Here is a 25,501-nt window from a genome sequence, read left to right on the forward strand (position 1 = left end):
AAAAATTAACTTTTTATACGTAAAAGATCTATTTTTTTCAATATAAAAGATATAAAAGGTCATTTTTTAAAATTATAAATTATAAAAGAACTTTTATGTACAAATAGCACCATGTATCGTTAGGCTCCATTAACCTTGAGAATTCGGAATGGGTCAGACATTCCAGAAAATGTATATTTCTGACGTGTTAGCAAACGTCACATCAATTTGGAATTACTCTCTGGTCCAAAATAAGTACTCTCTGTTTCAGTTGATGTAAATTTTTTTTTTTTGGTCCGTTCTAAAAAGAATGACGTCATTCTAAATTTGGTAATAATTTACGCTAAACTTACAATTTTACTTGATGAGAACTTTTATAACCACACAAATATTCTGGACTCCTTTTTAACTTGTTTAGGACCACAAATTCCAAAAGTTTTTATTTTTTCTTAAACTACGTGCCCAGTCAAACAGGTTCACATAAATTGGAACAGAGGGAGTAATTTTTTAGTTGTTTTCACACAGCCTAAGAAATTCACCTTTTAACATTAATTGACAATGAAATTGATCATATTAACCTTTACTATCTCTTCACATAAATACTCCTAACACATACTCCAATTCTATTTACTCCAAGAGCAATGTAGGAAAAAATTAATTCATTCATTCATGAAATCTGAAAAAATTACTTATTTTGGACCACAAAAAAAAGATCAAAAAATCACTTATTTTGAACCGGAGGGAATACGACATTATTCCTTTTATTTCCCATAAATTACAAAACTTGCTTATGGCCTAAGTTATACTACGCCCTGTTTATCAACGCGTCTTAGCGTGGCATATACAGACGTGAGCATATGGTAAAAGTGTAGGGTGTAGCAGTCTCAAGAAAATCATGAGACCCCAAAACTTCTATAAATAACCTTTCTAGTAGACCATAGCTTCAATTCATTCTCAATCTTAGTCTTCCATTAATCAAAAACCAAAGCCCAAAATCCACCCTCTTGAGACAAAAAAAAAAAAAAAAAAAAAAAAAAAAAAAAAACTTTAGGCAATGGCACTATTAGACTTACACCTCTCAACCTCATTACTCTTTTGCCTTGTTCCTTTGCTTTTCCTTTTCTTCATCAAATTCAAGAAAACAATAGTAACTAATACCCTTTTGTCGTCCAACGATAGTAAGATACCAAGATCTTATCCTCTAATAGGTTCCTATTTTTCCATCTTGGCAAATCAGGACCAGCGGATAAAATGGATATCCGATATTATCCTAAGCACCCCTAACCTTACTTTTACTCTCATTCGCCCTCTCAATTTCCGTACAATTTTCACTGCAAACCCTTCCATTGTCCAACACATGCTCAAAACAAATTTTCAAGTCTACCAAAAAGGCCATAATTCGAATACTACTCTTAAAGATTTTCTTAGTAATGGTATTTTTAATGTCGATGGTGATATATGGAAGTACCAAAGACAAGTTGCAAGTCATGAATTTAACACTAGGTCGTTACGTAAGTTTGTTGAGACAGTTGTTGATACTGAACTTTCTGAACGTTTGATACCAATTCTTGCCACTGCTGCTGCTAACAAAACTGTTCTTGATTTCCAAGACATACTCCAAAGGTTTGCTTTTGACAACATTTGTAAAATTGCATTTGGATATGATCCTGGCTATTTGTTACCGTCACTTCCCGAGGCAGAATTTGCTGTAGCTTTTGAAGATGCTGTTCGTCTTAGCAGTGAAAGATTCATTCTTCCTTTCCCTCTTATTTGGAAAATCAAACGAGCTTTAAACATTGGATCGGAGAAAAAACTAAGGGTTGCTGTAGAACAAGTACGTGAATTTGCCAAGGAGATTGTTAGAGAAAAACAAAGGGAGCTAAACGATAAATCATCGCTCGATTCAGCTGATTTATTGTCAAGATTCTTGAGTACAGGGCATTCGGATGAAGACTTTGTTACGGATATTGTGATCAGCTTTATACTGGCAGGACGTGACACAACTTCAGCAGCTTTAACATGGTTCTTTTGGCTAATTTCTAAACACCCTGAAGTGGAATCACAAATCATGAAAGAAATTGGAGAGAAACCAGAATCTTTATTACTCTATGATGAAGTGAAGAACATGATGTATACTCATGCATCTCTTTGTGAAAGCATGAGATTTTATCCACCAGTTCCAATAGACTCTAAAGAAGCAACAAAAGATGACATATTACCAGATGGTACATTTGTGAAAAAGGGTACAAGGGTAACTTATCATCCTTACGCAATGGGAAGAGTAGAGAAAGTATGGGGCAAAGATTGGGCTGAATTTAGACCAGAAAGATGGTTGGATAAAGATGAAGTGACAGGGAATTGGACGTTTGTGCCAAAAGATGCATATACATATCCTGTATTTCAAGCGGGGCCAAGAGTTTGTTTAGGGAAAGAAATGGCATTTTTGCAAATGAAAAGAGTGGTGGCTGGTGTTTTACGGCGGTTTAAGGTGGTTCCGGTGGTGGAGCAAGGGGCGGAGCCGGTGTTCATATCGTATCTCACGGCCAAGATGAAAGGAGGTTTTCCTGTTACTATTGAAGAAAGGATATAGGAATATCCTATGGTCAAAATAGTCAAAAAGAAGATTTATTTATTTTTAATGTTTTGCTTCGAGTCTTTTGCTTTTTCAACTTTGCTACTGTAATTGATTGTGAGATTCATAATTTGTATTAATATTAGTTTTTAAAATTTTCTGATAATCCTCATCATTCCTATAAGGTAAAGTTTTTATCGGTTGAATGTCTTCCAAATGTGTCTAGATTTACAATTGCTTCTTAGATTCATCAACAAGGTCTTCTTATAGTCTGTTTGGCCGAGCTTTTCAAGGCCTAAAATACTTTTTTTTCTAAAAAAAATTGGTTTTTTCCAAAATTGAAGTGTTTGACACAACTTATAGAAGAAAAAAATATTTTTGAGTAGAAACAAAGGCATTTTTTGAGAAGCAGAAAAATTAGCTTGTTTCAAAAGCATTTTTTGGAAAAATACTTTTGAGAAAAATACACTTAGAAATATTTTTTAAAAGCGGCTAAACAATAATTGTTGTTCGGAACTTCTTTTCAAATTAATTAGCCAAACATAAATTGTTTCTCATTAAAAGTACTTTTGACAAAAAACTATTAATTTATTTAACACTCATCGTTGACGTTTTTTGGCTCTTTGCACAAGACGATCTTCTACGGTTCTGCCTTATCTTTGTGTTAAATGAAGTTATTATTTAAATGGTCATTCAATTAGTGAACATTGTCTAACAAAATCATATTTAGAGTTTCTGACCAGTGAACATTACGTAAAGATACATTTATTAACTACTACGAAAGAGCGAGAACATGCTGGGAAGATCACTGAACATTTTTTTAGCTTGAAAAATTACCAAGTGTACCTGAATTAATGTGTTTTAATACTCAAGTTAGTTACAAGTGTACCTAAATTAATAATTTTTGAACGAGTGTATCGTAAGTTTTGTTCGCGGGGCATTGAGAAATTAAAAAAAAGGATTGTTCGGGTCGGTTGGGTCCTATTACGGTCCAAATCTAATATTTGTGTTTTTATAATTTGCCTTCAGAATATGTGTGCTGCTGTTATGAACTGCTAAGCAAAGTAAGCACTGTTGTATTGATTCAAATAGAAATACCAATACAATAAGGTTAAGGGACAGTTGCTGCTACAAAAATAAGGAAATAAGAGATAGGGATAGAGAGAAAGAAACGGAAGAGAGGAAACAGAGCCACAGACCATAGAGGGAGAGGGAGTTTCTTAACAACTTTTAGCCTGCCTTTCCACTACTTGTACTATTCTATATATACTAGATAATGGTCCCTAATATTAACACTACTATCATCTATGAACGTGCGTTGCACGTTAATAATGACACGTGATGGTTTAAACATTTATTTATATGAAAGAATAACAAAATTTAATTAATGAGAGTAAATTTATGTATAATAATACAACAATCATCTAAATGCCGAAAAATATTATTACATTAGCATAATACATGAATTTAAAATAAAAGGACAGCATCAAAACTTACAAAAATGGTCAATTTTGTCGTGTTAGATAATTTTTGTGAATAATATTTTTTTTTTGTGTATGTTACCTCCTAATGCTTTGGTTGATTTGCCTAAATCTGAATTCTTGATATCCCTCTTGAAAGTGTAACATACTGTTGTTCGTGCAAGAAAATATATTGCGGTAAATATAGTCTAATATTTAGGATGTTTGTCCTTGTATATTTATTATATTTGCAAAACATAAACATACTAAAAATTATTTTCATATAAATTTAAAAGGATATTCCTTAGTTTCGGAAGACGAAAGTTGAATTAGGGATAAAATTATACTTAGAAGCACAATGACCAGCATCATAATTTTTGCATGTATGACGTTATTGTGAAAACTTCTATATACTATATGTGTGCTATTACATAAGTTATTCGGTGTATCTAAATTTTTTGGTAGCATGACGGACATATTTTTCTTCAAAATCAACCTATATATAATAGAAGATCAATTTTAACTTAGTCTATAATATATGCGGTGACACTAACATACGTAAAAAAAATATTAACCTTGACAACAAAAATGTATGGTAGAAGGCCATATGGTATTAAAGTATTTAAGTATATTCTTCTTGGTAGTAATTATTGGTATCATTTCTGCTGAGTCAAAAATTGAAAAATATTTTGTTTTTACTATAAAATTTTGCAATCCACCTTTACTTTAGTTGATCAACATATTCATTTTTGTTAGTTAAGATATCTTTTTATTTCTATCATGCGATTTGCACAATTTGCGTTTAATCTAATGATAGAAATATTTCTCTTATTAAATCCACTATTATTACCATTGGAGTTGATAACCAAGTGTTCAGGAAGAACCAAATCATATTTTATTGGATGCTTTTCTTCATTTTCGACACGAAGCAAGAAGACACTAAATCTTGATATGTTCTTACTTTATATTTCTTGTGAGTTGAATCTTTTTCATTTAAGGCCAAAAGTATAACTTTGGCAAGTTAGTTATATTTTTGTCGATTTTGGAACTGCATGTAGTACTTGACAGAAATCACCTCCCAAACCATTAATTTTCCACCAAACGGTTCATTAATATCCAATATATCTCTAGAACTCCAGGCAATTATTTCGATCGTTTGACACTTAGCAATAAGTTCTTCATCCCATATTATCAACTTTGCTTTTCTTATAAATTTGTGATGTTATTTAAATTGTTTGAAGATGTATATCAAATCTAAAGTGGGTGGCCTCATAATAAAATCATTATTGGTACATCACTTGCTATTATTGTTAATAGTGTCATGTCTCTTGATATGATATTTGCAAGTAATGCGTGACATAAAAATATTATTTCAATTCCACCGGAGGCATCTACAAAGAATAATCCTGTTATACCAGAGTCGAATCTTTGTAATATAGTCTTGAAAACTTGTTCTTGTTTAAGATTTAGCTTTGATTGTGTTTCCTCAGACACTTGTATAACATTTTGATTCTTAATAATATACTAACCTTTTAAATTTATGTTGTAATTCTTTTTTTATGGAATAAATTTATATACCCTAAAAAATTTTAAACTCGAAGAAGAATTTTACTCATGAATTTAAAAAATAATTGAATTGGATTCTCTTGCTAAATAATTAATTAAAAGATCTAATTATTTAGTTTTAATATAAAAATATTTTATTCTATGTTGATTCAAATCTTAATATTAGTTCACCTCTTGTTTCAAATATCATCCACCATAATTTTTTTTTTCCAAAGACTAAAAGATTGATCTGACATTTCGCGTTTAGATCTTTATGTTTGTAGAAACACAAGTGGTATTGACTCTTACCAACCATTTTTCCCCTCTTTCTCACATATTTATATTCTTAAATATTTTCTTAGTTGTTGTTTAATAATTGGATATTTTTCAATATTACAAGAAAAATTGATTAAAAAAATATTATCTGAGTAGGAAAGTAGTTCAAATATAATATAAAAATATATTATCGTGGGGGTATTTTTATTTCTTCTCAATTTTAACTTTTTATGCAGTCCATTTAATATTATCTTTTTGTGGGTATTGGACATTATGGAGTGGTAATGTATTGCCAATACAGAGGATTAATTTTTATGAAATTAATTTTATTAAACGTTCCTACATATTTATAATAAGAATTTAATAAATAGAATTTTTTTAAATTTTAAAATCTTAAATATTAAACATTAGCGTAGAAGATATTGTAGTCCAACAAATAGGTTATTGCAGTTATGTCCTTTTCCTATGAGTTCTTTCATTTAATATTTTATGGTTATTTTGGTCTATTTGTACTATTATTTTGATAATAATATAGGCCCTTCTTTGTCTAAATAAATTTGGACAATATAATATATTCTCAAATTAAATTAGTAATAGGACATTATAATACATTTTCAAATTAAATTAGTAATAGAAATTTTTAAGAAGTATATCCTAAAAGTAATAGGATTACATAACTAAAAATACGTATCTACCCCGAATGTAATTTATCTATCTATATCTATCTATCTAATATCTATATCTTTCGATGGATAATCCTATGTTGGATAAAATTGTCAAAGTTAAAACTTTACCATATTAGGACTTTAAAATTAATTGCAATTATAATTCTAGAATGAAACCGTTTTGCTAATGGCCTCAATTATTTTTTGTGCGTAAATTTTGAACAATGGCAAAAGGTTGTAGCCTATCACTAATTAAGTTAGAAATAACTTAATATTAAGGACTTTGAAGTGAAGTATGAATATACTACCACTTTAAACTTGACATTTTAGCCGTTTTATGATAAATGGATTTTTTAAAATACTATTCGAAAGTTCCTTTTTTTTTTTATAAACGACATGTAAGTCCCACAATTGTTTGAAGCTTGCTATACACGCTCCTTTTAGATTTTTTTGTACTTAAATTATTAAACAAAACATAAAAGATGTTGAGATGTATGTACAATGTGTAGTATTGTATGGCTATGCCCGAAAGTAATTATACTAAGAGCATTCCTAAAGGTAATCATATAGGATTTATAATGTGTAGTATTATGTCCTAAAACTAATAGGATTATAAGACTAATATCTAGAATTCCGGTTATATCCTTTTTTTATGAGTTATTATGCTTAATATTCTAAGGCTATTTTTGTAATCCGACATCGTATTCATGCTTTTATAATAATAATATAATATAGAATAGATAGATAGATATAGATAGATGATGCCTTGCACACCAAGTCCTTAGCCAGCACTCCAAACGTAATCAACCAACTTTTGGGTTGGTTTCCTTGTTCCCTTACTTCTTCTTGGCAGATCTTCTAGCCCATTTGCCAATTCCTCTTGCAGCCCACTTTTCACATTGAGCCCATCAGTATTATTGGCAATAACAATACCCCCATCTCCAGATTGAACCTTGTCCTCATGGTTCGAGTTTATCTGTTGCGTATCATCTTGAAGCTGTAAGGGTGTAACTTGATTTTCACGGGTGCCAACACACTTGCGCAACATAAAAACATGAAACATGAGATGTATTGCTTCATCAGGCAATTCCAACTTGTAAGCCACCAAGCCCACCCGCTTCAGTACCTTGAAAGGTCCGAAATAGCGTCGCCCCAATTTATGGTGTCTTTGAAGTCGCACGGAATGTTGTCGATAGGGCTTCAACTTTACATATACCCAATCACCCACCATTGGAGCTGCTTCCAAGGCATAACGTACCAAAGTAGGGGGCTCACGACCATATAGAACCTGAAAAGGAGTCATGCCCACCGATGTCTGATAAGCCGTGGTATACCAATATTCCGCCCAAGGCAAAAGGGGAAACCATTCATGGGGGCTGTCAGCCACAAAACAACGTAAATATTGTTCGACACACTTATTTAAAGCTTCAGATTGTCCATCGGTCTGAGGGTGATACGCCGAACTCATTGACAATGTGGTGCCCTGCAACTTATGAATCTCCTTCCAAGAAGAATTCATGAAACTGGGATCACGATCAGTGATTATGATTTTTGGATGGCCATGAAGCCAAACAATTTCTGAAACAAAAGCCATGGCCACAGTTTGAGCAGTGAAGGTGGAAGGAAGCACAATAAAGTGATCATATTTCGATAATCTGTCCGCAATAGTCATAATGGTGGCCTTCCCTTTAGAGCTCGACAAACAAGTGATAAAATCCATAGTGATCTCTTCAAACACCAAATCAGGGATTGGTAATGGCTGTAACAGTCCAGCAGGTTGCTTCAATTGATCTTTCATTTGTTGGCAAACTTGACACGAAGCCACAAAGGCCTGAACATCTTTTCGCATTCCCTTACAAAAGAAATTGGAGGAAAGGCAGTGGAAAGTGCGTGCGACCCCCGCATGACCACCAACCAAGAAAGAATGAAATTCATCAAGCAACTGCAAATGAAGGGTAGAATCAGAAGGTGCCACCAAACGCCATCGAAAGAGTAGCAGTCCATCACGAAAAAAAATAGTCAGCTGCTCCATTTGTGGAATTTTGCACCAGCTGTTGCACTGCTAAAAGCTCAGGATGAGATTGATTTTCGCGATGCAATTCAGTGACATTATTAAATTTGCAACCTGAAATAGCTAGGAATGAGGCTTCAGGAGTCCGTGACAAAGCATCCGCAGCCAAGTTATTTTTCCCGGGCTTGTAAAGTATCTTGAAACCATACCCTACCAACTTGCTTAACCATTGTTGTTGCTCTGGAGTTTGAATCATTTGATTCGTGAAACTTTTTAATGAGTGTTGATCGGTATAAATTTTGAATCGCTTTCCTAGGAGATACTGCCTCCATTTGCTGACAGCTTGAGTTATGGCAAACATCTCCCTATGGTAGGTGGATGATTAGCACATATGAGGACATAGTTTGTGACTGTAGTAAGCTATTGGGTGTCCCTTTTGAGAAAGAACATCTCCAACGCTCGTACCGGACACATCTGTTTCGAGATGAAATTCCAACGAAAAATCTGGAAGGGCAAGGACTGGAGTAGATCCCAAAGCCTGCTTGAGTGTCTCAAAAGCAACCTATTCCCGTTCGTTCCACTGGAAGGGTTCCTTACGAAGCAAATCTGTCAAAGGTCCAACAATGGTGGCATACTGACGAATAAATCTCCGGTAATAGCCCGCAAGGCCCGAAAAACTATGAATCTCTTTCACGTTTCGAGGGCTAGGCCATTGCAAGATGGCCTGAATTTTTGTGGGATCTACTGCAAAGCCATTTGCTGAAATCACATGCCCTAAATATTCAATCTGGTCTTGCCCAAACAAGCACTTCGACTCTTTTGCCACCAACTGATGGTCTCTCAGTAGTTGGAGAACTAAAGACAAGTGCTCCAAGTGTAATTCCCAGGATCCACTGTAAACTAGAATATCGTCGAAGAATACCAAAATGAATCGTTGAAGATGTGGCCTAAACACCGCATTCATGGTAGCCTGAAAAGTTGATGGAGTATTGGATAACCCGAAGGGCATGACTAAGAACTCGTAATGGCCCTTATGAGTTCGAAATGCTGCTTTTGGTACATGTTCGGGTCGGACACAAATTTGGTGATAGCCTGATAATAAATCTAACTTTGAGAAATACCTCGCGCCATGAAACTCATCAAACAACTCATCAATGGTCGGGATAGGGAAATGATCCTTTACGGTGATAGAATTTAGGGCGCGATAATCCACAAAGAATCTCCATGTGCCGTCCTTTTTGCGCACTAACAATACTGGAGAAGAGAAGGGACTAGTGCTAGGGCGAATTACTCCTTCCTTCAACATCTCAGAGACAAGTTGTTCCATCACTTGCTTTTGAAAATAGGGATATATGTACGGTTTAACATTCACTGGACCTACTTGAGGTTGCAAGTGAATTTCATGATCTTCCGTTCTGGATGGCGGCAAGCCTTGCGGTTTACAAAAAATTTCTTTGGAAGTATGGAGTAGAGATGAAAATTCCGCAGGATAACTTGGAGTTGTAGGTGTCGTATCAGCTACTAACTCAAGCTGATAATAACATGATGTGCCATCCACTTCTGCCAAACGTCGAATATTCTGTAACTAGACTGGCTGCACGTTAATGGGTGGTTCCCCATTCCATCTGTAACGATTGCCACCAAGGGAAAATTCAAACATACGCTCATGATAGTCGGTAACCACCGGACCTAATGTTGCTAACCAAGATACCCTTAAAACTAGGGTTGTTCATTCGGGTCGGATATCCGAAATCCGAGCCGACCCATTCAATTTCGGATTTCGGATTTCAAATTCGGATTGGTATATTTTAATCCAATCCGATCTGAAATACGAAATTATTAAGCAATGTATAAATACTACACTTTAATTTCGGATAGTCAGTACTTCCTTCACATCTTCCTCCATGTTATTACCTTTACAATTGCTAGATTTAGCTATATTGGCACCATAGTACTCTCATAATTGCATAAACATGAATTTTTCTTAATGTATTGCCTCTTTTACAAAGAAAATATACATATTAGTTTGCAACTTTGAGGCATAATAATACGATCCGAAATCCGATCCGAACCAAACTTTAAAATCCGATCTGATCCGATATAATTCGGATCGGATTAAGATTGTATTTTCTAGAATCCGAAATCCGAACAAGAAATGTGCTAAATCTGATCCGATCCGCACAGCCCTACCTAAAACAACTTCCGCACCATGTAAATCCAAGACATAAAGGTCCAAAGTCAAGCTACATTCCTGGACCAACAACTTCACATTTCGTACTACTCCCGCACAAGAAAGCCTTCGGCCACTGCCAACTACTACCGAAAATTGAGGTGTGGCTTCCACCTTTAGATTCAAAAACTTAGCAGCACGGGGTTGAATAAAGTTATCTGTGCTTCCCCCATCCACGAGAACATGTATATGAGAACCATTAATTTCACCTTTAAAACGCAGGGTAGTGGAGGAATTCCCACCTGTCAATGCATGATATGAAATCGCAGAGTACTGCTGGACCTCGAGACATTGTATTTTCTCAACTAAAACTTCATATGTAACAAAGGAATTTGGAGGAATGTTAGGATCCGAAGGACCCTCTTCTAATAGAAGAAGCTGAGGTAATGTTTTACATTTGTGACCCGGTGAATATGGTTCATCATAGTAATAGCAAAGCCCCTTTTCACATCGTTGTTGCGCTTCCGCCGGCGAGAGGCGTTTCAGAGGCAGTTTAGTGTTTGGGGATTTGGACGTGAAGTGAAAGGGAACAAGGGTTGTCGATGGTGGGGTAGGCAAAATGGGTTGAGATTTAGTGTATGATGGCTTAGAATAAGTGGGCCCTTTTTCACAATTAATCCGTTGTTCATGAGTATGGGCCAGGGAAATTGTTTGGTCTTAGGTGGTAGGGTTATGGGCCACTACTGAGGACTAGATATCAGGTCAAAGCCCAGAAAGAAATGTCTGTATCAACCAGTGATCGGAAATACTTACCGTTTTGTTTGATAAGGCCTCAACCCGAGCTTGATAATCAGCGACGGTGGTAGATTGTTGCAGCTTTGCTAAACGACCTTCAGGACCCAGAACTTGCCGCTTCTTAAAATGAATGACCACTTTTTCAGCAAAATGGTCCTAGTAGACCAATTGCTTGTTACGATGCAGCCATCGGAACCACTCAAGGGCCTCACCGTCAAGATAAAAGGAAGCTACAGTGAGCTTCTTATTCTCATCAATGGAGCAAAAATTAAAATAGCTCTCAACCTGGAAGACCCAAGCCTCTGGGTTATCTCTATGAAAACGACTTATCTCAATTGAAGCACGTTTGTGGCGGAGAATATGCTACGCACCACTTGCAGTAGACGAAGGAGCGATGGCACCCGACGCTGGAAACTGAGAAAGAACACCAACTGTTGGCCTAAGATGAACAGTTAAGGCTGCCATCTGAGACACCATTTCCTGCATAAAATGCTGATTCGATTCCACAACCTAACAAAAAACTGCCATGTCCGACAACGAAATGGAGCTACGGCCAGGAGTGGGTTGTGAAGGGTTAGCCATAGAATGTTTTGGATCACCCATGGAAGATAAACAATGAAAGCACCAAAATGTTATGAACTATTAAGCAAAGCAAACACTGTCGTATTGACTCAAAAAAAATCCCAATACAGTAGTTTTGAGCATTTGCACTTCACTCGGTAGTTTATGGGCGTGAGTAGCTCCATATGATGTATTTTGACTTATGTGAATCATCGGTTTTGGTTTTCAGGTTATTCGGGACTGATTTGGAAGAATGATTCTCAACTAAGGAGCTTTAAATTTGAAAGAGTTGACCGAGTTTGACGTTTTAGTATTTGATATCGGATTTAAATTTTGATGGTTCCATTAGCTCCGTTGGGTGATTTTAGACTTAGGGCCGTGTCCAGATTGTGATTTGGAGGTCCGTAGTTGAATTTGGCTCGAAATGGTGAAAGTTGGATTTTTTGGGAAGTTTGACCGAAAGTGGACTTTTTGATATCGGGGCGATTTCAGTTCTGGAAGTTGGAGAAGCCCAAATATCAAATGTGACTTGTGTGGAAAATTTGTTGTCAATCCAATGTGATTTGATGGGTTTCGGCATCGGTTGTGGAAGTTTGAAGTTTCAAGTTCATTGATTTTTGGATTGAGGTGTGATTCGTCGTTTTGATGTTGTTATGTGTGTTTTGAGGCCTCAAGTAAGTACGTGTTATGTTATGTTATGGGACTTGTTGGTATATTTGGACGTGGTCCTGAGGTGCTCGGGTGAGTTTCAGATAGGTTTGTTTTGTGTTGCGCTCGTTTTTTATGTTTCGACGTTGTTTCTTCTAGCACATATGGTACTACATTAAGCAAATGAGCTCAATATTTCTGTTTTTATTGAAGCATTAGATTTGTATCATAATTACATAGCCATGGCAAAAAGATTCTTCAAATTTGGACATCATATGAGGAGTATATGGTCATTTTACTAAGAATTGGGTTGCTAGATTTTCAGATTAATTACGAAATTGCCACCGACTTCGTATTTAAAAATCTGCACTATTTCCAAATATTGAAACCAACATATCTCCTTCAATATAAGGTCAAATGGAGTGATTCAAGAGCCTAACTTGACTAGAATTTTATAAGAAATCTATTGGAGGCATCAAAAACGAGTTTCGAGATCATTTGGCATAAGAAACGAGGTAGAACAGTGTTAAAATGAGGGTTTTGTTCATTTAACATATTTTGAGTTGGGGAGCTCGGAATTGGGCAATTGTTTAGTCGATTTTCACCATATGAATTGGGGTAGGTTTTCTCTACTTGGTTTTGGTTATATTCCATGAATCTATCTTCGATTTTAGCTTTTGGTTGATGAATTTTAAAGAGGAAATTGGGAGTTTTGGCCTAAAGTTTCATAATATGAATTTTTGAGTTTTGAACATCGATTTGGAGTCGGATTTGAGTGAAACTAGAATGGTTGGACTCGTAATTGAATGGGTTGTCGGATTTTATGAGTTTTGTCGGGTTCCGAGGCGTGGGCCCGGGTGTGATTTTTGGCCGGATTTGGGATTTGATTTAGGATTTGATCTTTATCATTTGGAATTGTTTCCTTGGGATTTATTTGATGTATTTGAGTTACTTTTGGCTAGTTTTGAGGTCACTACGCGCGTGATGGCATTTTTGGAGCATCGCTTGGCTTGCTCGCTATTGTAATTGGCTTGTTCGAGGTAAGTGTCTTGCCTAACTTTTTGAGGGAATTTTTCCTCCTATTTGATATTATTTGCTACATACGGGGGTGATACGTATATGAGGTTACGAGCGTATATGTATGTGCCGGGATTAATCATGCTTGGGGGTAGATTATGTTAAAATTATGTCTTGTAGAACTACGTGACCTTCTTGATTCATGCCTCACTTGATTTTTAGATATTAAGAACATAGTATTAAATGTTAGAAATCAAGCCTTAGACAATTATAACTTGATCAAATTTGATGGGATTCTGAGAATACATTGATGTGTCTAATTTGGTCATCCCTATGCGTAATCATTAATACATTGCTACAGCCGATCTTCTTGAGATAATAGATTCTATACATGTGTTGTGGATCATTTGTGAGATTTGTGGAAGTATTTGAATAATACAGCTCTTGAGGTTTTTTTAACCATTGTTGGCTTGGAAAGTTATGATTGAAATATTTTTGGAATATCCGTTAAAAACACTCCCTTTGATGCTATTTATGCTTCCTGCCTTGTTTTGTCATTGATATGCATATGCTTGGTAAGGAAGCGTGTAAAGAACGAAGTGTGATGCTGTGCCATAATATTGAGAGTAAAAGCACGAAGGGTGATGTCGTGCCATGTTATGTGAGTGTAAAGCACGTAGGGTGATGTCGTGCCATGTTATGAGAGTGTAAAGCACGAAGGGTGATGCCGTGCCATTTTATCTATACTGTTATGCTTTTATATCATCGTGAGGTCATGGCACGATGGGTGTTTCCGTGTAGGCGAGGATGAGGGACATGCATTATGTTGTGATATTTGTTTTACCGTGTATATGTTTATGTCTTTACCTTGAGATGTTATTGTCGCAATCTCAGATCTGATGTGACTTGTTGCTATTGTTCTGTCACTTATCTCTATATCAATTGTTGTTGTGTCGCTCATATCTTCTACTTGTTTAACTTGCAAATATCATGCATATTTTCATGCTTTTATAATTACACTCATGTCGTATTTATTCTGTTGCACTTGGTACAAGCCTTCCACCATGCTAGTCATTCATGCCTCTACTTGTTAACTTGTAATGATCATGTGCTTCCTTCTTATTTATTATATTTGTACTTAGGCCTCCATCATGCTAGTTAGTTGAAGTTTATATTCCTTGTTTCCAATTGTTGTCAGCACTTACATGCTTTTCGCCTAGTCTTTTACTGTTGCCCACATGTATATCCTCGTTCATTATAGCTACTTGTGTATTTCCTACTTTGAAATTCCTATTATCGATATTTTTGTCATCTAGTTGGTTCTATTATACGTAAATTGGGTGATGATGAGAAAAAAGCACGAAGGGTGTTGCCGTACAATTGACTTGATATCTGAGTACATTCCTCATACTAGGAAAGTTAAGAATTGACGGTTGTGGTTTATTGGATTCATTCTAAGGAAAGGATTTGTCGAGGTATTTGAAGATGCTAGATTATGATCTCTGTTAAATCTCGATTATTGTTTTGCGTATCCATTTCATGTATTCATCTTTATCATATCGTAGTATAGTTCTATTGCTGAATTACAGTGAAGGTTCTATGAAAAAGTATCTTTTAACAAAAAAAGAAGCCTCGTCACTACTTCGACGAGGTTAGACAAAATACTTACCAGTACTTGGGGTCGGTTGTACTGATACTACACTTCTGTACATTGCGTACAGATTTTTGGAGCGGAGCTACTGGTGATGTCGGGTGCTGACTCTAAAGATGCTCGTGCATTCCAGATATAGCTTCCATTTGTCTTTGGTAGCTTAGATTTTGGTAATCTGTTTATGTAAATTTCAAATAGATCGTGTAGTTATTTGTACCAGCTTTGTAAATTTCAAGTCTTAGAAGCTCATGAGTCGTACTACCAGTTCTTGGGTCAATTTGTAAATGTTCAGCTAATTCTTTACTATTTTCCTATAATCTCTTTTGGATTGTATTTTCTGTCAGTTGGCTTACCTAGCAGATCGAGTTAGGTGCCATCACAACTAGTGGTTTTTGGGTCGTGACAAGGCCGTATCAGAGCACTAGGTTCGTCGGTTCTACGAGTCATGAGCAAGTGTATAGTAGAGTCCTATAGATCGGTATGATGAGGTCCATACCTATCTTCGGGAGGCTATAGGATATTTAGGAAAAATTTCCATTTCTTCTTTCCTTATTGCGCGGCCTTGTTTCAGCTTGAAATCTACGACTTTGACTCTTCTCAATCGCTCATATGTGGTGTCGTGCACTCAGTATTCGTTATGTGCCGACGATCAGTGATGCTGCAGACAGATTACAATATATTGTCTAGCCTTAGAAGCAGATGCAGTGTTAAATCTTCTAGTCGTTCATTTGTGGTATGAGACAGGTTCATATGTCTGGTTGGTAAGCACAGATTTGGGAAAATTGGCTGCTGGCCTGGCTATTGTGACTAAGGTAGGATGGCAAGATGTCAATTTGAGTATAATCGGTGGGCCATCTCTTGTATAATGAGTTTGGATTATGTGTCTCGTGTGAGGTTTCCATTTGGTGGAGTGCATATGTAATCATTTTAGAGCATTTGGGGAAGTTGTTTGACTATTGCAATGATGGATAAGCGCTTGGCAGAGTTTCGGGGGTGTTCTATGACCAGTATTGCATGAGTTTTTGAAGTATTCAGCTAAATACTCGTGCGAGATCGAGGCAAGCTGTGAAGATATGGTACTTTGGGGTGCTGATGGGGTGATCTATGGCTTCGAGCTAAGTCTAAGTGGTGGAGTCTTCTAATGACAATCGGATTGTAGGGTCATGGACAGTATCAGTTTTCGGGCCGAGATATTGCTTGGTTATTTCTTTGGATGGTCATATGCTGGTGAAGCACGGGTTGCTCGACGCGTATTAGTTGTGTATTGGAAAATTAGAGTAAGATGAGTAGTTATCGAGAAGGTTTTGGAGAGTTTCGGGTCGTATGTAGCCTTTAAAGATTTTTGAATTTGTCTGCGGGCGGGCTTGAAAACGGTAGCGAATGGTAATCGGATCTGCGGCATTTCCTTGTCAAGGAAGGTCTACATGTCAATGTTGGAGTGATGCAAGAAATGGCTTCGGTTTGCCAGGAAGTTCCCTCAAGGTGGTCATATCGGATTGAGTTACTTTCGGGTTGGCAGTCTGCGTGACTCGATTGAGTTAGAGGTGATTGGTTCTGATTACTCAATTATGTGTTACTGAGTTCCGGAGAATTTATCATGGTTATGACCACGGTTGTAGTTGATGTTTTCTACAGGTATAGAAGCTATATTGCGTGTGGTGGTGTTCGCCTGGATTGAGTTAAATGAAAGATTCTCGGGTGATGTGGTGTTCAATTTTCTTATGGTTCAGCGTTGACTATGAGACTTTCATAGTGTTACGAGTTAGCATGTTAGAGGCAATGCGCCGTATGGGGTTGAAAGGTTGCATGTACAAGGATGCAGATAGTTTTGGAGGGAAGGATTTGAGATCTTGATGACACGATCGATTTCGGGTGTTTAAGGTCTTGCCGGCACTATATGTTCCCACCAGAGGAGAGTTCGCCTGTTGGCGGGTACATTGTGTTTTGACTTATGAGTATTTTTTTTTCAAGTTGAGGGGGTATGAGTTACATGTCAGCCATTGAGTAGAGGTGTTGAGATTGGATACGAAGATTATGGTATTCGTGAGGCTCAGAGACTGGATGTTCTCGTTGGCAGACTATTCCTTGATTGCAAGTTGTGAAGAAATGTCGAGGATTGGATGATGGATAGTAGGTGTTATGGAAAGATTGCTATTGACTTTTGGAAGGTTAATTGCATGTTTGGGGGATGATCGGAAATTGGTTTGGGGGTTGTTTTTGAGCCTAATGAGATTGTGTATTCTGTATCAGATCGAACTTGTTTGTTCTTGCGCAGTTCTTACCATATGTATATCATCGGGCGGAATGGATGTTAATTCGCGCCTTGGTTTATGTTATATGTTTCTCTCTTATACTATGGCGGGATGTGAGGGTTACATGATTCTTCGCACGCATATTGTGATTCAATTTAGGACTCATGGCATTAGGGCAAGGTGACCTTCGTGATGTTGATTTGCTTATTGCACCATAGTTGTGCTTGTCCTTCTCAGTATTGTTTGTTCCTGATAATTTTACCCACAGTTATATTTTTGTGCACTCGGTTGTGCTTGATATTGATTCACATGTGATCAGTGAGCCCAAGTATTATGGCTCGATGGGTACCCTATGTGGATTGATGTGATGGGATCGGATTGCACGCCGTAACGGTGCAGCGATGAAATGTGACTCTTTATTCCTATTTCATGTATTTTGCTTTTACCTTGTTGAAAATAGTTCATAGTAAAACGCTAAAATTTCCCTGTCTGCTTAACTTGCTTAGTGGTCTTCTTATTTAGTTTTCTTACTGTTATCTGTCATGTCTGAATTATTAATTGTTGCTGCACAGAACCCGGTTGCGTGGGGCTTCATATGATTATTTTTGGCACTTGTCGGTAGGGCTGCTTGTATTGGCTGAGATGAGGTTTCTAGACCTGAGATTTGTGCTATTGTATTGGGATGATGAAGGTTTGGAAGAGTAACACTATATGTTATTGAGGATTTGGACAATGGCCCTGCTCGGGCGAGTGAGTTTCTTGGCTTATTAATCAGATGAGTGGTTAAGCGGTTTTGCATGTTTCTTTCATCATCGGTAGGGTATGAAGGTTTTGAACAAGGTTCTAACCGATAGGAGGTTTGCTACCGATAACGGATTTGTTTTTAGGCAGTAATGGTAGTCATCAGTTCCTACTGTGAGTGCCGAAGTGATGGGGTATATCATGTGATTACATCTTGGGTTATGGTTATGACCTCATACATCTTGTTCAGCCTTATACAATGTGCAGATGAGGGATTTCGCTCATAGGCGCTCGGCCATACTAGGCTCTGTATGTCGGCCATGCTGGGCTCGCTCAGAAGCGCTCGACCACAGTAGGCTCGGACATAACTTACCATCTGATCAGAGGTTGCCCAATAGGGGCCTGCCCATCGATTATAGCTCGATAGTAATGAAAATAATGTAATATTGTATATATAGATTCTCTGCTCTCTTGAATGGAAGAAGAAAATACTCAAATGAATATGAAGCCCCGATAAAGAGTATATTGTAACTTGCGAGACTAGAAAAATATACGTAAATTTCGGGATTTGAATTTTTCTTTATGTCTCGTTATCAAACTTGTGTAATGACGAGATCATGCCAAAATGAAGGAAGGGCTTGGCGTTAACATACCTGGAGTAGGGAAAAATTCGTATGATGTTCTTGAAAAAGGTTGCACCGTACTCAGTTAGAATCGCCAAAATTTTTGTTGCTAAAGTTCCAATAATTCTGGTTGGGTTGGTTGAAGAATTACGTTGCTTAATTTAATATTTGGAATCTGATTCAAGTGTTTGAAAATAAAAAGTTGAAAACTCCTAAGAATGGCCAACGTTTCCTCCACTTCAAATTGTAGTGTTTGAGAATGAGATTTGTTGAAAGCTTATATGAATTCACTTCTGATGGTAGAGTCTTTGGTATGGAAATATTAAAATCTGATTGTAGTATCTTGAGAATGAATTTGTTGAAATTCATCAGAATGACTAACGTCCCCACTTGTCATTGTAGTATCTTTGATATGGAAAATATTGGAAATGAGTGAATGTGTAACTAACACATTATGCCACCTAATAAGAAATGACTAAGAGTCATTTCTTTAGGATGTGGCTTGCTGCCACGTGGGGGATTTTAATCTTTATCCACTTATTAGTTAGTTAGGTAATGTCCTGCTACCCGATAATTAACCAATTACCAAATTACTTAAAATTTTTCTTATTTTTAATATACCTTATACATCATGCTATCACGGTCATATGATACCTTGTATGGTACAAGTCCATAAATATCGAATATTATAGCTCGGACTGTATTTTATCCCAAATTGACAACCTTCAACGAAACTCATTTTCTTTAATCCGTGTACCCTTTATCCTTCATGGCACTTACTTATCGCTTGTTATAAATGGAATAAATATGCTAACCTCAAGATAATCTCATCCCCGAGTCTATGTCAATTAACTGAAGACGAAACTTCAACGTACGAGAAACGCGAGATGTAACATCCTTCCCCCCTTAGAAACATTCGTCCTCGATTGTTTACTCTTGGATACCTTGGTAAAATTTTGCTAGAGTCTCCTTCGTATACTAGACTAAAACCACCCTGCACGCGGCCAGAAAACATAATATATATGCCATACTTGGCCTCACACAGTTGTCTATTATAAATTCGGAAAGTCAAAAATAAGAGCTTATTCGAGGACCTACTGGCCTTAATAAGGCTGTGCTGAGGTATCCCATCTCGAGCCATATCTCCAGTTTGAAATAGGTGGGGGTATTTAGACTTCATTTCTTCCTCCGCTTCCCACGTCATCTCTTCCAGATTTTTGCTTCATAGAGGCTGCCTCCTTATTCCGTAGCTTGCGGATTTGTCGGTCTAGGATGGCAACCGAAATTTCCTCGTATGACGAGTCCTTTGTAATATGTACATCATTCGTGGGCACCACTCTGGTAGGATCGCCAATGCACTTCCGTAACATAGATACGTGAAAAACTGGATGGGCAGACTCCAATTCCGAGGGAAATTCTAACTCATAAGCTGCTTGGCCCACTCTTCGAATGATCCTATAAGGCCCAATATACCGTGGGCTAAGTTTGCCTTTCTTGCCAAACCTCATAACACCCTTCATAGGTGACACATTTAAGAATACCCAGTCATTAACCTCGAACTCTAAATCTCGTCACCGCACGTCAGAATATGACTTCTGACGACTCTGAGCTGTCAACAGTCGCTCCCGGATAAGCTTTACTTTTTCTATGGCGTGCTGAACTAGGTCTGGCCCATGTAACCCAGATTCTCCAACATCAAACCACCTTATAGGAGATCTGCACCTGCGCCCATACAAAGCCTCGTACGGAGCCATCTGGATACTGGAGTGGTAACTGTTATTATATGCAAACTCGATAAGAGGTCGATGATCATCCAAACTTCTTTTAAAATCCATCACACATGCTCGTAACATATCCTCGAGTGTCTGAATTACGTTATTGCCTTGTCCATCAGTTTGTGGATGAAAAGCTGTGCTGAGATTCACCTGAGTCCCTAGACCTTTCTGAAATGATCTCCAAAAATATGCTGGAAACTAGGCTGCACGGTCAGATATAATAGATATTGGTACTCCGTGTAGTCGCACTATCTTATTAATATATAATTTTGCACAATCTTCTGTTGTATAAGTAGATCTGACCGGTAGGAAATGAGCTGATTTCGTGAGCCTATCGACTATCACCCATATGGAATCGAACTTACGATGAGAACGAGGTAAACCCGTGATAAAGTCCATGTTTATCGCCACCCATTTCCATGTCGGGATCTCTATAGTTTGCATTAGCCCTCCGGGATTCTGGTGCTCTATCTTCACCTGCTAGCAACTAGGACACTGAGCGACATACTCAGCAATGTTCTTCTTCATATCGTTCCACCAATAAACATCCTTAATCTCATGATACATCTTCATCGACCCAGGGTGAATGGAGTACCACGAATAATGTGCCTCTGACATAATCCTGTCTCGTAGCCCTGCTACATCTGGAACACACACATGAACCCTGTATCTGAGAACGCCATCTCCCATGAGTTCTAACAACGGCTTCTTCTGCTGCGGAACTCGCTCTCTCAACTCGACCAAATCTGGGTCCTCGTACTGCCTCTCCTTTACTCAAGCTATGAGAGATGATTTTGCAGTATTTTGGAGTACAACTCCACCATTGCCAGAGTCTACTAACTGAACCCCCAAACAAGCCAATTGATGAATTTCTCTAGTTAATTGTCTTCTTTCGGCCTCTACATGTGCTAAGCTACCCATAGATCGGCGACTTAGGGCATCTGCTACAAGATTAGCTTTCGCTAAATGGTAGAGAATGTTAACATCGTAATCTTTCAATAACTCAAGCCATCATCTCTGTCTCAAATTCAACTCTTTTGCTTGAAGATATATTGCAGGCTTTTATGATCTATGAATACATCAACATGAACACCATATAAATAATGCCACCATATCATAAGTGCATGGACAACCGCAGCTAACTCGAGGTTATGGGTCGGATAACTCCATTCGTGCTTCCTTAACTGCCTTGAAGCATACGAAATTACCTTCCCATGTTACATTAGGACACATCCCAACCCAACACCTGAGGCATTGCAATACATGGCATAACCATCTGGACCCTCTGGATGTGCTAGAACTGGTGCTAAGGTCAACCTGTTCTTAAGCTCCTGGAAACTTTGCTCACAGGCCTCTGTCCATTAAAACTTGGTTGCTTTTTCTGCGTCAACTTCGTTAATGGTGCTGAAAGAGAAGAAAAACCCTCTACGAACCTCCGGTAGTATTCTGCTAAGCCTAGAAAGCTACTAACCTCTGTTGGAGTGGTAGGTCTAGGCCAGGATTTCACAGTCTCAATCTTCTGAGTGTCTACCTTTGTACCTCCATCGGATACAATGTGCCCTAAGAATGCTACAGACTTTAACCAGAACTCACATTTAGAAAACTTAGCATACAATTTATTATCACAGAGGGTTTGGAGTACCGCTCACAGGTGGTCCACATGCTCATCCTCGGAACGTGAATAAACCAGAATATCATCATAAAGACTATCATGAACAGATCTAAATATGGTCAAAATAAGCTATTCATCAAGACCATAAATATGGCAGGTGCATTCGTCAACCCGAAGGACATGACAAGGAACTCGAAGTGGCCATATCGGGTCCAGAAGGCTGTCTTGGGAATATCTTTCTCCCGAGCTCTGACCTGGTGGTACCCCGACCTCAAATCTATCTTTGAAAAGCATCTAGCTCCCTGCAACTGATCAAACAAGTCGTCTATCCTTGGAAGTGGATACTTGTTCTTAATAGTTACCTTGTTCAGTTGCCTATAATCGATACACATCCTCAACGAGCCATCTTTCTTCCGTACAAACAGTACCGATGCACCCTAAGGTGAGGTACTGGGCCTGATGAAACCTTTCTCCAGCAAATCTTTTAACTGCTCCTTCAATTCAGCAGGTGCCATTTTATACGGAGGGATGGATATTGGTTGCGTTCCCGGAAGCATATCGATCCTAAAATCAATTTCTCGCTCTGGAGGAATACCTGGAAGTTCATCTGGAAATACATTTGCGTTCTCTTTGACTACTGGAATAGACTGAAGTGTAGGTATCTCAGCATCTGCATCTTTAATCGCACAATATGATAAATGCACCCTTTTGCGATCATTTCCCTCGCCTTCAGATAGGAAATAAATCTACCCTCTTTGTTGTATTACCTACCCATTCAAGGAAGGCTCACTCGGAAAATGAAATCTAGCTATCTTTGCTCGACAATGAACTGTGGGATAGCAAGCTACCAACCAGCCCAAGCCCATGATAGCATCAAAATCCAACATCTCTAGCTCAACTAGGTCAGCTGAGGTCTGACGACCACAAACTGACACTGTACAACCTCGATAAACCTGTCTAGCAATAATCGATTCTCCGACCGGTGTAGATATTGCAAAAGGATTACTTAGTATTTCAGGAACTATACCAAATTTCCCCGCGACAAATGGGGTAATACACGATAATGTAGATCATGGGTTTATCAAGGTATAAGCATCGGGAGAGCAAATGGTCAACATACCTATCACAATGTCTAGTGAAGACTCTTGGTCCTGTCGGCCCGCTAATGCATAGCTATGATTCGGGTTACCACCTGAACTGGAACCTCTACCTCTGCCTCGACCTCTACCAGCCGAAGACTAAGACTTGCGCCTTGAAGGATGCACAGACATATATGATCCCATTGCTGAATTTGATGGTTGCGCCACACCCCCAGAATCTCTATTTGGGCAATCTCTATGACCCGGACGTCCACACATATAACAAGCATCGGAACCGGCTCAACATTGGCTCAAGTGTCCGCTACCGCAGATGGCACACCGCGACAGAAATTGCCATGTTTGCCTCGAACCTCGTTGTCGCTGCAAACTTGACGCTTAGGAGCTCTCAGCTGGTCCTGAATGAGTATAACGGTCATACTTGTAATCCTGTGACTGAGGTGGCGGAGGTCTAGGTGGCCGTTCGAAGTACTGGGCCCTATAACTACCCTGAGACTGCTCCTGAGATTTGGCAAATCTCATCCTTTTACGCTGCCCTAACTCAATCCTCTCCGTACCCTGTTGCCGACACCTACCCCTTTCTATATTCTGGGCAAATGCCTGAATTCGGGAGATATCCATACTATCCTGTAATGCAGCGGTGGCACATGCCTCGGTCAACTTTGGGCCAACCCTGCTATAAACCTGTGGATCCTGTCTCTTATAGTAGCAACTATGGATGGTGCATATTTGGCCGATGAGTCAAAAAAGAGACTATACTCTCGAACACTCATATTGCCCTACTTGAGGGCTAGAAACTGATCGACTCGGGCCTGTCGGATCTCCCGCGGTGAGTACTGGTCAAGGAAGGCATCTGAAAAATTCTCCCAAATAGCGGGAGGTGCATCATGTCCCCTGGACCTTTCCCATCCCTCGTACCAAAGGATGGATATATCTCGGAGTCAAAAAGCTGCTAGCTCAACTGCCTCTTTCTCCGTGGCATGCATAACCCGAAAGATCCTGTGAAGCTGATCTATGAAATCCTGCGGGTCCTCCCTCTGATCTGTCCCCGTGCACTCTGGGGGACTCAAAGCAATAAACTCTCGGACCCTTGAACTCCCAGATCCATCAGAAGGTCCTGCACTAGCGGATGCCCTAGCCTGTTTCTAGGTAGCTACTAATTGTGCCAACAAATGCACCGGACTCCTCAAGTCTTGATCTGATGGAAGCGGATGGGGGACTGGATGTGCGGTCTCCCTAGGAATCTCCTCAGGTGGCGGAGAAGCCGGTAATGGTTGGGTAGGGGTCTCTCCCTGGGCCTCCGATTGGGCCCCATCTACTGGGGGTACCCTACTAGTCCCCTCACCTAGTGTTGTTTCTCTCCTCTGGCTAGTCGTAGTCTTCCTAGTTACCATCATCTGTGCATGCAAATGCCAACACGTAAGTTTAACTCAAATTTCCTATAACTCAGTGCTACAGCACGATTTAGATTTGAAAGAAGGGTAACCAACTCCTAAATGCCATGTAGTCCCCTACTTATATAATTTGGTACACCACACATCTATAAACAAGACCCTACTAGACACGGCTTGTAGACTCCCTAGGACAGAACTGCTCTGATACCATTTTTGTCACGCCCCGAGCCCGGGGGCGAGACCGGCACCTGGTGCCTCACCTATCATTCCGTACCACTTGCGACTAAGAGACTCTGAACATGTAATGTCATACTTTAACCATGGACCACATTACAAGATAATGTGCGAAGCAAAATATAAAACTGAATAGAGACTAACGCTGACTAATGTCAACATAAAGCTGGGCCGGCAAGGCTGTCATAAATACAACTGACAAGCCAACAAAATATACGTAAAGGGCCTACAAGCCCAACATACTGCACTAACTGGCAGGATATGTCTACAAGCCTCTACTGATGGATGTACATTGATCGGAACAGGGCCCCGACCTACCCATAACCTATCTACATATATACACAAGATGTACACAAAACTTCTAGACCCGGAAACTCCGAAGGATAGGGAGCTTACCGATAAAGTTGAACTCGAGCAACATCT

General features: G+C 38.5%; 1 protein-coding gene across 1 annotated transcript; it reads left to right on the plus strand.

Moving 5' to 3' along the window:
- The first annotated feature begins 843 nt into the window (after window positions 1-843).
- Window positions 844-2,757, plus strand: LOC109243385 (cytochrome P450 94A1-like). The gene has a single exon (XM_019410308.1). The coding sequence runs from the start codon at window positions 1,034-1,036 to the stop codon at window positions 2,567-2,569; it is 1,536 nt and encodes a 511-aa protein (XP_019265853.1). The 5' UTR covers window positions 844-1,033; the 3' UTR covers window positions 2,570-2,757.
- Window positions 2,758-25,501: the final 22,744 nt, after the last annotated feature.

Source organism: Nicotiana attenuata, unplaced genomic scaffold (genome assembly GCF_001879085.1).
Source record: "Nicotiana attenuata strain UT unplaced genomic scaffold, NIATTr2, whole genome shotgun sequence".
In the NCBI taxonomy this organism is placed as follows: Eukaryota; Viridiplantae; Streptophyta; class Magnoliopsida; order Solanales; family Solanaceae; genus Nicotiana; species Nicotiana attenuata.

Coding starts and splice junctions, on each gene's coding strand:
- LOC109243385 (XM_019410308.1), top strand. CDS start 1,034: ATGGCACTATTAGACTTACACCTCTCAACCTCATTACTCTTTTGCCTT.